Source organism: Salarias fasciatus, chromosome 2 (genome assembly GCF_902148845.1).
Source record: "Salarias fasciatus chromosome 2, fSalaFa1.1, whole genome shotgun sequence".
Classification (NCBI taxonomy): Eukaryota; Metazoa; Chordata; class Actinopteri; order Blenniiformes; family Blenniidae; genus Salarias; species Salarias fasciatus.
The window spans coordinates 12,102,096-12,118,268 of NC_043746.1; the positions used below are offsets into that span (position 1 = coordinate 12,102,096).

At 42.7% G+C, this 16,173-nt stretch overlaps 1 protein-coding gene across 2 annotated transcripts in view; it reads right to left on the minus strand.

Annotated features, from left to right (window-relative positions):
- Positions 1-7,395: 7,395 nt before the first annotated feature.
- Positions 7,396-16,173, minus strand: part of LOC115398022 (A disintegrin and metalloproteinase with thrombospondin motifs 2-like) — a 116,694-nt gene continuing 107,916 nt past the window's right edge. The window contains exons 17-22 of one of the 2 annotated variants that reach the window (XM_030104637.1): positions 15,949-16,105; positions 15,725-15,860; positions 15,371-15,578; positions 15,093-15,222; positions 14,172-14,258; positions 7,396-10,887 (exon numbers count right to left, since the gene is read on the minus strand). In XM_030104637.1, coding sequence (XP_029960497.1) covers positions 8,513-10,887; positions 14,172-14,258; positions 15,093-15,222; positions 15,371-15,578; positions 15,725-15,860; positions 15,949-16,105 — 3,093 coding nt within the window. In that variant the 3' untranslated portion in view covers positions 7,396-8,512. Of the gene's footprint in view, positions 10,888-14,040; positions 14,259-15,092; positions 15,223-15,370; positions 15,579-15,724; positions 15,861-15,948; positions 16,106-16,173 lie in introns of those variants that run through there. The other variant, XM_030104645.1, reaches the window with a different exon arrangement.

Here is a 16,173-nt window from a genome sequence, read left to right on the forward strand (position 1 = left end):
AAGAGAAAAATGAGATGCTGAGAAAAAGACCAGTGTGAGACTGATGGGAAAATCAATACAAACAGTTTTTGGGGTTGATTTTCCTCCGCATCTCCCCAAAAAATGAAAACAGCCACCTTCCTGATTTTAGAGAATCTTCTCAAATGAAAGACACTTTGTGAAAATGAAATTAATCAAGTGTGAGATGTTGTAAACTGAATGTTTGACCTCACTATGTGAAGCGAGTAAAGTGTATTATGTTGATAATCTGATATGCATGAGAGAGCTTTGCACGTGTTTCCTCTCCTCCTGTGTGTGTGTGTGTGTGTGTGTGTGTGTGCATGTGTGTGTGTGCATGTGCGTGTGTGTGTGTGTTCACAATGCCACACGTTGCAGGAGCTGATATGGAGCACATGAGTCACATGAATCAACAATCCCCCTCTGGACATGCATTTCTCCGTTGTTGGCTGAACCTCTAATGCTTCACTATCAAGTGGATTATATTTGAGCAGCGTTGTGCAAGAAGCGTAATGACTTGTTGACATGCTGGTTACTAATTACTTGGATAAAATTACATACAGTGACCATTTTTGAAGTTTCTGCGAGCCAGTTACTCTACAGCTTGTCCTTTGGCCGCACTGTGCCACTATTATTTAATATGACCTGAAGCATTTGCCAAGCTTTGTGTCTTAACCATTTGAAAACAAAACTGTTTACTTTCATAAATCATAAACTAAAACCTATGATGTACTTTATTCACTGCCCTAAATAAATTATTCTTACCCCATTAAGATATAGCTGCATGTTCCATATGCAGATCTGAGAACAAAACAACCTAAAACCAGCCAAGTACCAAAATGATTAAGAACATGTTCACTGCAAAGTGTTTTATGATTAAAAAATACATTAATTCTTGAATGTGCCAGAATTAAAAGTGTTTTTCACCTAATAGTTGCTTCACTTGTAAAAAAAAAAAAGACCTTCTGTTATCACACGCAGTACATTTTATTCTCTGACTCAGACTGTTGTCAGTTTATCCAACAGCGCTTCACTAATGTGACAAACAAGCCAGATTAAGGATTAATCTGCATTCAAAATAAGGTTTCCCCAAACCCGGCAAACAAATTCACACTTACAAAAGAAGCACAATTGTTTGGAAAATGTTGGACACAGCAATCCTGGTGTTTTATTTCTGCTGGCTTGTTCCTGCTTCTTGTTGTCTTCACTTCATAAATTCAAGAACTTGGAGAGCAGATGCGAACGTTTGGGAAATGAAATGAATGAAATGATCACACTTAATCAGCCAGATCCACTCTGGCAACTGCAAGCAAGCTGTAATTTTCAAACTTTTGTTTGGAAATGTTACTTTACATTTGGACATCTTTCATGCTGGTTTCAGAAGGACTCCGTCAGTTCTGGATTAAAGACATTTGTTTAGTAACGTACAACAGAACTGATCTGAGTTTTGGGTTCTTTAATTGGTCCAAATGTTATTCGCTTTACATTTGTCTGATCTTTCTTTTGTCAGATTCTCTGATTTGCCTGAAGAAGGTTTCAACACAGCAGCACGGTACTAAACATGTGGAGACTCTCAGAGAGCGAGCCGTTACAACCTGAGTCTCGAGGTCCGGATGAATGAATAAAATTTGAATCATAATGCTTCTGAAAGACTCGCCCCTTGTTAAGCATTTTTCAAAAACGAGCAACGGATGCACTGAGCTTGAATCAAGAGTTGAGGTTTCACTTTGAGGCAAAACTCAGGATGTTGAGGCGAATGACCACCAGAGATAATCCAGTCACGACAGAGTTTAAATGTCAGCCTTGTCTGTGTGTTTTCTTTCTTTTAAAAAGCCAGCTGGCACAAACTCTGAGCTCTGAATCTATATATTTGATGGATATCCTTTGAAATGATGCCTAAAAACTTAATCATTTTCAAATCAGTAGTTAAGCAACTTCTAAAATCAGCAAACCTTTGCATGGTGAGATACTTGTTACAACACGTCACTTCTGATCTTCATTGTGTGCGAAAAATAAATATACTAGAGATTTATTTTCAACATATTTTAGTAGAGCACATATATTTCTGGATTACTTATTGAGTGAATTCATTTTTCCCAACGAAGCTAATATCCACATGGTTTATAAACAGCCTGAGACCCTTCAGACAGGAATCTGGCCCTGTGTGTCGGGAAACGGATTCCCCTCTCTTGAACCATGAAGTGGTGACGTGTGCGCACGCATGTGTGTTTTCTTGTCCTACTGACCCATGGGGACACGCATCACAAGAAAAACAGAGGCGAACGCTGAATGAATCGTTGAAATTCTCGTAAGAAATGTCTCAGGAGTGACGTTAGAGTTAGCATTAATTCCATCTCAGTTTGAAGGAAGTATGCCGGGAACGAACGTGAGTCAATGCGATGCTCTCAAAAGGCGTAGAAGCTTTTATTTGTGGGGCCGACAAACTCAGGGCACATCCTACCATAAGGGTAACCTGGACTCAGGAGGACGTGTGTGTTCAGGGTGTTAGGCTGGATAGTTGTCTCAATATCTAAGAAGCTAAGGAATGCATTACATCGATGGAACGGCTGCACAAAGATAGCACAGAGTGTGTTTGTGTGTGTTTGTGGCAGCGTGACCCCTGACGAGCCAGATGAATCATCCCTTTTTTGCATCCCGTCTATAAAAAGATCCCCGGCTTTTTGTGGCTCGGTAATGGAGCAGTCACAAGGATGTAAATTTGCCTCAAAGACACGAGCGGCTGCAGACACATGCACACACTCTCACGTGACTCCTTCCAATTAGGCGACACAGACTCCCGGGCACCACAACCTCGCTGCACTCCGCATGTAACCTTGTAATGACGAACAGCAGGCAAAACATCACATCCACTGCAGCTCAAGTCAATTAATCAGAAGACAACAAGCACAAGATCGGCTTGGCAGCGAGAGCAGCGATGTTTGAATCTGTGGCTCTCCAGGTCAAAAAAGCTGCTTTATCAGCTTGTGCGTTCATCACAGATGTGTCTGTATGTTTTTCTTGTTTAGGCAGTCAGCTGTGAATCCTCCGGTACGCTGCTGCTGACTGCAGAAGAAGCGGCAGTTTGCTGTTTCCTCTCCGTTGCCGTGTCAAGCTGTTTACCCAGGCCACTCAACGCGAAGTCGGTTTTTGCAAATCTTGCAGTGCAGACTGCTGTTTGTGTACGGTGTGTATGTTTACTCTGTTCAGGTTGTACCCTGCCAGTGGCACAAAGTCTGCTTCAACAGTGAGCGGCACCTGCGACTCTGCCCTCGATAAAAGAAGGGAGAAGAATGACTGGATAAATAAACATCTGGAACATCCCAGAGCTGACTGCTGCACGCTGTTTGGAATGAACACAGTTTCACAACAAACCTTCACAAAGGTCAAAACTCCCGCACTTGTGTTGGATGTTGTTTAAACCAGCTGGTCAGAGCTAAACTGTGAATTTGTGGCCATTTTCCTGGTGACTAAAAACATGCGTTTGAAGCTCATTAATAACCTCTGGGTTTGGATGAGAGTGTGTTTGATCTGTGGTGGACTGCTGACCTGACGTGACCCTGCCTTTGGTGCAGCGGGACAGAAAATGGATGCACGATCTGAATGAGACAAATCATATTAGGACGTCTTGCTTCAGCTCTGATCCCTGCTGTTTGTTCTTCGTGCATGTTGGAAGTATTTAGAATCAGGCCTGAAGGTTCAATTGTGCTTCAGCAGCAACAAAAAAATTCTAATTTGTTCCTCTTTATTGTCTAAAAAATATCTGCATAGGAAATCCAGGTGCTTTGGATTATAATTTAGTATCATAAATCTCCTCACGTGCTGGAGCAGAAATGAACTGGAGCATTTGCTTTTGTTTCCAGCCTAACCTGGTAGTGGAGCCGTCACTCTGAATTTTAAAATCTGAATCTTTTGCATAGCTCTTCACTTTCTTTTGCGAGAGTAATTACTCACCGAGTAAAAGACTTCCCTCTTTCATTCATGTTGCATCTTCTATTCAACCTACTACAAAATGTGGTGATAACTCAGAGTATTTTCTCTCAGATGCAGACAATAGCAGCTTTGTATTTTTGAAAAAAGAAAAAAAAACCAACAACCTAGATCAAAACAACAAAATTACTTTGGAAATGATATTTTCAATGCAGCAGCAAAGGGAGAGTGAACAGCGTCAGTCCACTCCTGCTAAGTGCAGCTTTTCTGTCTTGGGCTTGTTGTTCTCGTCCACTTATAGGTTCAATAAGAATTAAATGGGTATCGGAAGATGCTGATGTTTTATGGCTGATAAGAGCTGCAGAGTGTCCAGAGCGCAGAGCGGGCTGGACATTTTGACATGAAGGATGTGTGAGTGGAAAGGCTTTGATCGTTGAGCCTCGGTATTGATTTTTATTGCTCAGCCTCCTGAGGCAGGAGGGCTTCTCGGAAACGGTCGTGTAGTCGTCCTGTCAAAGGCACAGAGGGGTTTTTCCGCAGAAAATGTTATTATTTTCCAGAACAAGCTGTTTGAAGTTTTTTGGAAAAGAAAAAAAAAAAAGTATCTAATTTCCAGGCACATGTTTAACAATAAAGGCATAAATGCATTGTTTTCATTTTTCTCAGGATTGGTGTTTAACTTGCTGTTGTCTCATGACTCGGCGCATCCAGAAGCTTCACACTCCACACCTGAACAGTCACATAACTCAAAGCTGATTTCTTAAGTTCAGATGAGTTGAGGAAGATGGGAAAAACACGGTGTTAGGTTTAGGTATAATGTAGTAGAACTGGGCTGTATCCAAGTCAGTTCTTTTACATTTTACTACCAAAGTTCAGCTTTTACTGTAATCAAAAGGTCACTGAAATCTCACTTTTTCTGGACGATGGGACATTTCTGTGGTAGTTTTATTATATTTTGGAGAAATAACAGGGAAACTCAGAATAGCCTAGAACAGCATATTCCACTACATTTCACTCCCACTGCTCCACAGTATGACTAAACCGCCCTGCATAAACATCACTATCAACTCCAAGTCCTCGAGTTTGAGACATTAAAGTGCCAGGAAGTATTTAATCAGCTTGAGTACATACATGTTGTGATTTCTGCTTTTTTTTTCCCCCTCAACAATTTTACTGGTTAAAGGCATGCAGAAGAAACCGACAGATTACAGAGTATCTGTTCACCGCTTTTCCACCCACTGTCACAAACTGACATTATGTCTCTAAAACGTGACAAAGAGGGGAAAAAAATAACAGGAAAAAAAGGAAAATACCTTAAAAATAAGGACGATTAAGCCACCTCTGCATGTGTAGGCAGAGATGTTTTTGTTTTGTGGAAACAAAGAGTCAGTCTGGAGGAAGAACATGTAAACTGTTAAAGAGGAGACAAGAGGAGGACAGATTACACTGACTGGATCTTCTAAATGAAAACATTATTTTCTTTGATTGCAGGAATGAATCTTGTTTTCCAGCCAGTCTGACAAAGCAGGAGAAGAAGTGACTCCAGGACAGAAGAAATCTTCAAATCATTGTTACATTTTTTGGCTGTTTCCAGCTACAAGTGAAGCATAAACAATAAATAAAGCTGTTTTATTCAAAGAGGAGCAGCTCTAATATTTCACTTTACTAAATATATTACTCATGACAGCATAATAAAAGATGTCGAAGAATCAGTAATATAAATTTGGCCACACATTTGTTGCATGTGAGGAATCACCAGCGTCGGTTAAAGCTGATGGATTTCTGTCACGTTCAAATAATGGAGATGAAATGTGTGAGAACAGCATTACGATAATACAACCGTGCGCATTGATGAGACTGAATACAAAACATAGTCTGAAAGAAAGTTATTACTTACCCCCAGAAGGGTCCATTAAGGGCATCAAAGTTTAAAAATTACTCGTCCACCGGTGTCTTCCTGCATAGCTCCCAGTTGCAACACACCTGATTGCAATTAGATGCTCGTTATCGAGCTTTTCTACAAGCCTGATGGAGACTTCAGGACCAGACTGAGGTGTGCTGAAGCAGGAAGATGTTAAAACATGCAGGACAGTTGGATATCTGTGACAAAATAAGACTTTAACCTTTTTTTTTTTCAAATCAAAGGAACTGTTGTTATCCCTCTGCTTGCTGGAGGTCAGGAGTGGAGGTCATTCTGCCACGTTGATACCCAGAACTGAACAGCAGGGGGCAGCAATGCTCCAACCCACAGATCTGGTACTGCTGCACAGCAACCTCAAGGAAATGATAAAAAAAATAGCGTTAGAAAGTCATACAGAGGGTGGGATTGTGGAAGCAGGCGTGCTGGAGGCTGCAGAAAACCTTTGATTTGAGAAGCAATAGGCTGTTGCAGAATTTTGAGTCTGTTCATCAAACATTTTTCAAAAAGTGTATTTTTCGTGTATTATGCCCTCATTTCACTGGTCTGGTTCTCACATGAGCCAAACAGTTTGACAGACCTGCTGCAGACTGTACTTCACTGTGAGTTTATGCAATTTTTGCCCTAATCGGGCCATCGGTCCATCACAGGGCTAACAGAGAAGAAAATACACACTCACACTCATATTCATACCTATGGCCACTTTATAGACGCTGGTTAACCTCAAATACAAGCTTTTGAATGCGGGAGGGAACTGGAGTACGTGGAGAAAGCTCGCAAACACACTGGAAGAACATGCATATTACTTGTAAAAAGGAAAAAATATTTAAACGTCTGAAAATAAATTATAAAGAACACAAGAAACCTGCAAACTGATCTTATGTTTGTAGGATCTTCTCCTCCTTCGGTTGACCCTGCTGACCTGTCTGGATGCATTTCCACAGCGATCTGCACCTTTCTAAGTTTGACTGAAACGGTCTGACTGCCATGTCAGTCGTCTAAACCTGGAGCGCTGCAGCGTCACGGTCCACTGCAGCAGCACTGAGCTGCATCCTTCAGCGTGCGCACTAAAGGACGTTTACCCTTTAAATATTTACGAGCAACACGCTTCTGGAGAAACTGTAAGCAGTCCTCACAGAAAGACTTCTTACTATTTATAACTATCTGTTGAAAGCATCCGTTGCGACGTCACTCCCTGCCGTGAACTCTCACTGTCACTGCTAATAAAGATGATCGGCTCCAGATATTTTGTGAAGTCCCGAGGACTGCTGCTCCAGCACAGCTGAACTCCTTCGCCGTCTCAGTCTGAAGAGTTGAAAATTGCACAACAAAGTGATAACGGCACGATGAAAGCCTGATTTTCTCAGGAAGGCATCACTCATGCTGGTTTGAGGCATAAACGGCGCAAACAGTGAACAGATCTAACGTCTCCTTCGCTGTGCCACATATTACAGCAGAAATTATTGATTTAAGCAGCGTGACGAAGACACAGAACCTGAAGTCTAGAAGAAGAGTCACAATAATAAGATTCACACAACACAAATTGCAAAATATCAAAGGCACTTGAACTTTAATAAATATTAAACATTAACTTCTATTTCATATGTACAGATATTGTACAGAAATACGTGCTCTTGCAGGTGCTGCAAGTTAGAGATGTACAAAAAAAAAACTTTTAAAAAAGAAAGAAAATAAACTGGCCCTTAAAGCTTTGGTTTGGATACAATTAATATACACAGGCTGGTTTATTCATTTATTTATTTATTTTTTTTTAATCTTTTTTCTTCTTAAACGAATGCATGAGGGACATTGCTGTTAGCAACACTGAGAAAAAGAAAGAGCACCATATTTGACTGACCGTGAAAACAGGAAAACAAAAATAAAGCAAAGCCAAGCAATGTCCCTCTGCAGACTTTATACTGTTTTTTTAACTTCCTGAGAGATAAGAAAACCCTTTGGAAAGTCCTTGCTTTGGAGAAAAGCAGCACAATTCAACCAGTGTAAACTTTCGCACTGCAATAAATTTAAATTTTACTTTGTGATTGTCTGGCTTTGGCACATTGCTTTCAGGCCTCAAAATAGCCACTAATATACATTATGTATGTACAATGTATTGAGAGCGTTAGCCACTTAAAGAACCACTTTAATTTGATCAACAGTTATCAGGAGACAGAGCAGTAATCCTATCTGTCTGGGGAAGCTGCAGTCCTGGGCTCTGGCAAAACATGAAATGGAGATCTGGAATCGAGGAGGCAATTCTGTTGCCCCATAAGCACCAGAAGGGAAATTACCATTTTACAAACTACATTATCACTTACATGCATCATCACCTAATCCCCAAACAAGACTGCAGGTGGTTCAGGGGGATAAAATCAGGACTTTGAACAGGCCTGGATGTTCACTCTTCATCCATCTGTTTGTCATTATTGTGTTTACACAGAGGAGTCGGTTTGCTCCAAATCTGCAACAGTTTGTACTCTCAAGGGTTTCCTTTCATTTGAAACAACTGTTCAAACAATTGATCAAGATGATCCCACCCTGCAGTGGTCCTGATTGTGATATGGTGGAGAGTTTTCTGTGTTTGTGAAAAAGCTTGACAGAAAGCACGACAGCAGGCGGAATGGAGAGAAAAATGTTCGTCTCTATAAGAGAAAAAGGAGAAGGCTTGTTCTATTGTGCTGAGTGGCCTCTCTTCATCCTGAGCAGAAAGTTTCGCTTTTCCTCTAGAAGCTCCTGAATGCGTTTGTTCTTGGTTCTTTCTCTGAGATTGACCCGCCGCTTTGGGATCAGGTTGTTCAGTGAGACGTCGGCGTCCGCGCCGCCGATCCGGCTGGGTACGATGTCGACGGAGTTGTTCTCTCTGTCCTCTTCGGTGCTCCGTTGAGGATCTAAGATCGCAGCAGCGGTGGTGGTGGTGGCGACTGGTGGTTTGGCAGTTGGAGGAGTGATTGTGCTGGGTGGGGGGTGGGGGGTAGAGGGGTCTGCGGTGGACGTGGGAGCGGGGATGTTCACAGGGATGTACTCGGATAGATCCAGCCAGGGTGAGGTGGCCAGCTGTGTGAAGTCGTCTTCACTAATGGTGGGTATCACCATGGTGAGGCCATCGTCCAAGACCATGGTGTCACTGACCAATCCCACGTTGCTGTAGGACACAGTAATGTCATCACCGCTGAGAATCGTCCCGCTGGATACTGTGACATCCCCACCGCTAGTCATGGAGACGTCGCTGTACGGCATCGTTCCACTGGACACTGTAGCGTCCTCAATAACAACGCTCTCAGAGGGCGTAACGGGGTCAGAGACGGTGCTGGGTGTCGTCACTCCAGGGTCTGAGCTAACCTCGTACCACAGCGGAGTCTCCTCTGTCACCACTGTACTGTTTCTTACGTACTTCACATCGGTTTCTGACTCTGGAAAGCTCACTTTTGTAGCATAAGGACTGATGGTGGAGGATGTAGTGGAGGAAACATGCTCTGTTGAAGGCTGTGAGTCTGTATAGGATGTGACAGATGTAGTGGAATAACTAGGAATTTTGGGTGTTTTCTTTTTAGATATAGTCTTTTTAGCATTTCCTTCTTTCTCGGTGACTTTGACCTGTGGATCTAAAACACTTTTGTGCTGGGGGGTTTTCGGGACATTTTTCTTTGGCTGAGGTTGCTTCATGACTTTGGTCTTTGGTGGAACCTTCTTTTCAGAAGAAGGTTTATTTATGTTTTCTGGAAGGCTCTTTACAGGAGGAGCCTTTTTAGAATTAACCTTTGCTTGAGATGTCTTTTTTGAAATAGTCTTTGCTGCAGTAGACTTTTTTGGAGTAGTCTTTTCCACAGTTGTCTTTTTGGGAGTAGTCTTTTCTACAATTGTCTTTTTTGGAGTAGTCTTTTCTACAGTTGTCTTTTTGGGAGTAGTCTTTTCCACAGCTGTCTTTTTGGGAGTAGTCTTTGTAGTCTTTTCCACAGTTGTCTTTTTTGGAGTAGTCTTTTCTACAGTTGTCTTTTTGGGAGTAGTCTTTTCTACAGTTGTCTTTTTGGGAGTAGTCTTTTCTACAATTGTCTTTTTTGGAGTAGTCTTTTCCACAGTTGTCTTTTTGGGAGTAGTCTTTTCTACAATTGTCTTTTTTGGAGTAGTCTTTTCTACAGTTGTCTTTTTTGGAGTAGCCTTTACAGGATTAGTCTTTTTTGGTGTTGTCTTTGGAGAAGCAGTCTTTTTAGGTGTAGACTTTGCTGGGGGACCTTTTTTGGGCGTTTGGGTGTTTGGTAACGTAGCCTTTTTTGGCACAGAGCTAGTTTTCTTTTTGGGATTTATTTTTGCTGTAATATTTTTTCCTGGCGTCCTGTCCAGTGCTGTATTCTTTTTTGGATTAATCTTTGGCAGATCAACCTTTTTCTGTGTTTTCTTTGGCAGACTATTCTTTTTAGGCTTTGATTTTATCAGGACGTCTGCTTTTGTCGTATTTTCCGCTGGACTTGTCTTTGGTGAATTGGTTGTTGCAGCAACGTCTGTGCTAGTTACAATAACAGATGTTGTCAGAATTCTTTCAGTGCTCTCCACCTGTAGATCTGTGCTTTTTTCTACATCTGGAGCAGGCAGAGGCATGGGACGATTACCAACACTGGGGGAAGTTGTGGAGACAAGGGCGACTGCCATGGAAGAAGTGGCGGGGAGGACAGAAGCTCTGGTGGATGCTGGCGGGTCGATGGTTGATGTCCCTGAGGTAGTGAGCGGCGTTGAAATGGAATGAGGGGTTGAGACCGGAGAGGCAACAGGATGAGTTGTGGACCAGAAACCGATGTGGGAAGGCGACGTGGTGGGGATGGCAGGCTTGGTGGGTGGGAGGGCGGTGAGGATGCTGGCGGGTGGAGGAGCTCTGAGCGTGGGCTTGACTGACGTTACAGACGGAGAGCTGGAGGTTGGCTTGGGTATGGGTTCTGCAATGGTGACATTGCTGCAGGACTTGCAGCATATGCGCTGGTACTCCGGCAGAGAGCAGTAGCGCTTCACAACATCCATGCGACATAACACAGACCGGTCTCCATGACAACGCTGGCCTGTGAAGGAGAGAACAGAGAGCTGAGACTTCGCACAGCCAGGAGTAGTGACAGTGAAGATGTGTGTGTGTGTGTGTGCTGGGAAATATAATTATTACTATTCAGTAAGCATTAACGTTTGTGTTCGTGTTACTTATACACAGATGACATGCTTGTGTGTATGTGTGAGTGTGGTTGTGTTTGTTTCACACCGTGCAAAGTTCAGTAGTAAAGCCAGACCATAAGCAGAGGATGCAGGAAAGGAGCGAAAAACCCAAACATCAAGAGCAGTCATGAGATTAGTCCAGAGCAAACTGAAATGGAAAAAGAAGGGTCGCCAGTCTTGTGTAGCAAAGGTTGAAACGCTTCATTTGAAAATTCTAATTTTGTCTTCATCAAGTTCTTGGGTTGTGTTGCTTCAAGCATCCATCATATTTCAGTGACGGACTGAAACTCTACCACTTGACTTGTACCCTTTTCTTGTCCCATGCCAGTGAAAATAAACACATCTGACATTTTCACCTTTTCTCTCACCGAGAATCTAACCGGTGAACATTCCTGGTAAGAGAAATATCACACTTTTTAAAACATTTTTATTGATACAACTTTGCTGTTGAGAATGACAAGAACTGAAACAATGAGATGTACGCCCCCCTCCCCCTGCTCAATATATAGATATTTTTTTTTTCTTAAGAAAAATAATTCAACTGTATCGAAAGTTACAAGTTCACAGTCACTTTGGTAAAACACTTGATTACTTGGAAATCAACCAGTCAATCTGTTATCGATTGAAAAAAAAACAAACAAAAAAACCCATGAAGTACATAAATGATATTTGCTGTTTAAATAAAATACATAATTTCCATGATGATGTAAAAACTGGAATGGCACATTAAGTGTCATATGAAACATTTACAAAACATTAATAAAATTTCCCTGATAAATCAAAGTGCATATAGACGCAGTGCACGTAGTCCATCTGAAATGTTTCTTCAACGTTAGCCAAACGTTAGCCAGCCCCACGCAGCAGGCCAGTGAAGCCACAAAACAGTTACCCATAGTATAGAATATTATAGAAGAAGATAACAGTCATGAACATTATTAAATACAGTCAACACCAATGTTATATACAGTATCGCACTGCTAGGTCTGGCTTGGTCTCATACAGTCCAACTCCAGCAGAAGGAAACCTTGGATAGCTCGCTACATAGTCACAACAGAAATATGTGATCACAATACAATGACAAGTCTGAAGTGTTTTTTTTTTTCTCCTTTTTTTTTCTAGATGCCATATGTGTCAATACCCTAGGCCCTTTGTAAACCCTTCCCAGTAGTCGGACGTTGGCCCAACATCACCTTGGTAGGTTTGATGGTTGGCGGGTGTGAGTTTGTTGAGTTGGTTTGAAGCTGCCTCTATTCTGAGTGAAACTTTGAATGAGTAAAGCCATCTCTTTCACAGATAAATGCCATTACATTCAATCCAAGATAAGGCATTGTTCATGTGGTTAATGTTCATCAAAAGAAAATGAGATCATCAGACGCTCTCAAATCAAAGTTTATGAGGTATTTCTGTATCTGGTAGCAATGTGTAAAAGCCCAAATGAAGACGCACACACACACGCACACGCTCACGCACACGCACGCGCGCACACACACACACACACACACACACACACACACACACACACACACACACACACACACACACACACACACACACACACACACACACACACACACACACACACACACACACGCTGTGACAAACAAGACTGGTGTTTCTGTTCTGCACACTCAAACGCTTACATGCAAGACACACATCCCTTCACACATACACACACATATATATGTGAACACACAGATGCACCGGCACACTCACACACATGCACACACAGACACACGAGTGATAGATGCAAATGTGCATGACAAAACGTGATCCAATCCTGAAAGAAAACAAGAAGCAACGGTAAACCACTGATCCATCTGAGAGAATGGAGAGGCAACTAACTGACCAAGTCCTGCATAATATAGGTCTAACCCCTTCCCCCCACTTTACCTTTATTAAATATTCATCTGTATTCATGTAAAATCAATAAAAAAATACACATAACAGTCAAGGATCTAAGCGATCAATAGCAGTCCAAAGGTTTTAGGCAAATAAGCTACAGCTTATTCATGGTAAAACATTATTAATATTATTGTTACTCATATAGATTTAGATTTATAGGTATATATAAATACAAATATATTTATAGATGTATTTGTTTAAAGTCTGCAAGCACAAATAAGCTGCATTTATTGAACTTTTGTATAACAGTCAAAGAGGATGGCTGATGATGAGGTGAAATGGGAGCAACCTCAAGTGGTCAGACTACCCTGTTTTTTTTTTTTTAATAATTTTTTTGTTTTATTAACCTTAACTTCAAGATTCTTCACCTCACACTTCCCTCCCCCCAAAATCAAACGGTTTACTCATGTCACTTCCTGTTCCTGTGCTGAGTTCCTGTCAATCTGAGAGTGGAACGTAGAATGAGACGCCGTTCTCATTCCCGAATGGAACCAGGATGTCAGATGAGCACTTTAGTAAAGATGTCCTCAGATCACATTCACAATAAAGCTTTCATATTTTTTATAAATATGTTTTTTTTTTCTATATAGATATTTATATACCTTTTCTGTTTATTTTCACATCTGTTTCTCCCCACATTGACAATGCGCTACAGAAAGAAAAAAGCGCAGCTGCGTCTCAGGAGTGGTAACCCATGACAACGTGCAGCCGGCTCGCGCAAAACACGGCCGCCAAATGCTGAGGGGGGGGTGTCCCCTCGCACATGAGCGACTCCTCGACACGTCTCGAGAGACGCCGTTGAAAACCTGTTTGCTTCGCCACTTCGAATCCTTTTCACGTTTAAATATTTTGTTGATCTTTTGAATATTCGACTGGCCAGCGGTTACAACACAATGCTCCACAAAGGAGAGAGAGAGAGATAGAGAGAGAGACAGAGCAAGAGAGAACCAACTAGCACACACAGGAGCCAGAGACCTCCCCCAGTCCAAGCCGTCTCAGACACAGAGAGAGAGAGAGAGACAACATCCCCCCCAAAAGAGAAGCGAAAGCTTTTGCCGCTCGCTCACGGGCGTGGGCACAGGCACGAGGCGTGGGGGAGGGGTGGGTCAGGGGGCCAGCCGGGGCCGGCCCTGCAGAGACAGGAGGACAGAGATGGGCAGGGCCCAGCAGAGGACAGACATGTAGCTGTGGCTGCCGCTGTGGAGGCCAGGCTGGGAACTATAGAGGGAAGGTTTACGTGAGGACATCTTGGGGAAGCCGTGTTTGGGGTGAGGAATCCAGTGGATCAGGATGTTGCCGTTCTTGTTGAGGTCGGACGAGCCCTCTGCAGAGCGGAGAGGAGAGAGTGAGTGATGGGTTTGGATGGCACCGGGACAACTCTTTCAGTGATTCTTATCTTGCCGTCTGTGCCGGTGGGCTGGTGGATTTGTTTAGTACAAGAATGCCTGATCACATCAGGACTCGTCCAGTAGAATGATGCCACCATAACCCATACATGTTGAAAACTAAAAGTGCTCAAATCTGTTTACATTAATACATTTTTTTTTTTTTTTTGCAAAATCTTTCACAGACAACCAGAAAGGCCATCGAAAACCTTTGCTATTTTGTCCCTCAAGTGAAGGATTTGATGCCAAAAGATTAATTCACGAAACGTTTGCTCACTTTCACTGCAGCACTGTGCTGCGATCGGTTAGTTTTGTGTGATGTTTGTTGATCGTGTTGAAACACTGTGGGCTACCCAGACATATAAGTTGTGTATACTGAAATCCAGGGAGTTGTGTTTTTCTAACACCACCCTGCAGGGTGTATTGGACCCTAAAGCAGCCCTGCTGTGGCCCTGGGCTGGATGTTTGACACCACTGTTTTACTATTATTTCATTTTCTTGGTTCCAATGGCCTCGTAAAAATGACAGCTCATAAAAGTTAATATATTCCACATTGGTTGCCAGCTTCTCCAAGAATACATTTATTTGTTTGCTCCTAGTTAAACTCCAGGAAGACACTTCTGCTGGTTTCCTGTCAGATATTACTCCAAAACTCCTAAATTCCCTTTTTATCATTGCAGATTTCTTAGTTCTGACATTTACATGTATCGAGTGAAATCATTTGTGCGTCCATGTAAATGTTATTTACGAGGGCAAGCCTGCTCAACACTTACTGGGACATGGTTCCAGGCGACAAACCCTGATGGTTTCTGGCTTGCTGTCCAGACACAGGCCGATGGTATTGTCCCTGGCGTGGCACAGTGCCTGTCTTTGCTGGGTTCCATTACCACATGTCACCGAGCACTGGAAGCACAAAGCATGTGCACAAAAAACTGAGTTTACTTATTAAATCACACGGAAGCAATAAGCGTTAGAGAACAAACGTTTTTGTGACACACTCCACTTAAACGCAAAAGCATTATCTTCTTTTAGTGTGAAATACAGTCTTCACCTGTGACCATGGTCCCACCCTCCACTGGGTGGGGCACGAGTGTCGGTTGCAGGGCCTGCGTGTTTCGGGACGGTCGTCGCTGCAGTGCTTGTTGTGGATTGAGCGCGTGGTATTGTCATCTGAAAACTGGACGCAGCTGACCGAGCGGATCTGCAGGCCTGTCTTTCCACACGGCTTGCTGCAGTTCTGCCACTCGCCGGTCACCCAGCTGGATGATATCACAGGAGGAACAAAAAAAAAAACCCAGAACATCTGCAGGCTTTCAAAATATTTAAGCAATGAGTTGAACTGCATCAGTGGAGAAAAGAAAAGACATCTGAATGCAAACATTTGCATTCATAAATCCACACTTACATCGGTGGAGGACAGGGCTTCTGGTTGCAGTCTCGAGTGTCTCCTCTTGGCTTTATGTTGGATTTGTTGCAGTAGCTTTTGTGAACCATCTTGCTGTCAACCTTCCTTCTGCAGCCGTATCGCAGGTACTGTTTCCCTACAACAGCAACAGGCGTCACGATAAGCACGCAAAGAAAGACAGGCGATCTCAGAGACATCATAGTCTTCTCCTGGCTTTGCTGTACCTCCACCACAAAGCTTGGAGCAGTACGACCATCTCTTGGGGGCCCACTCATAGGCGCTGTCCTCCACCAGCATGTTGTACAGAATGGCTGAGTCGCTGTTCATATCCATCATGTACTTGTATGACAAATTCACGTCCTCATCCCCATGTAACTTCATCTGGAAACGGACAGATCATCATAAAGTTTAGCCTACAGTGCAAGAGACGCTAATTGCAGACGAAAAAG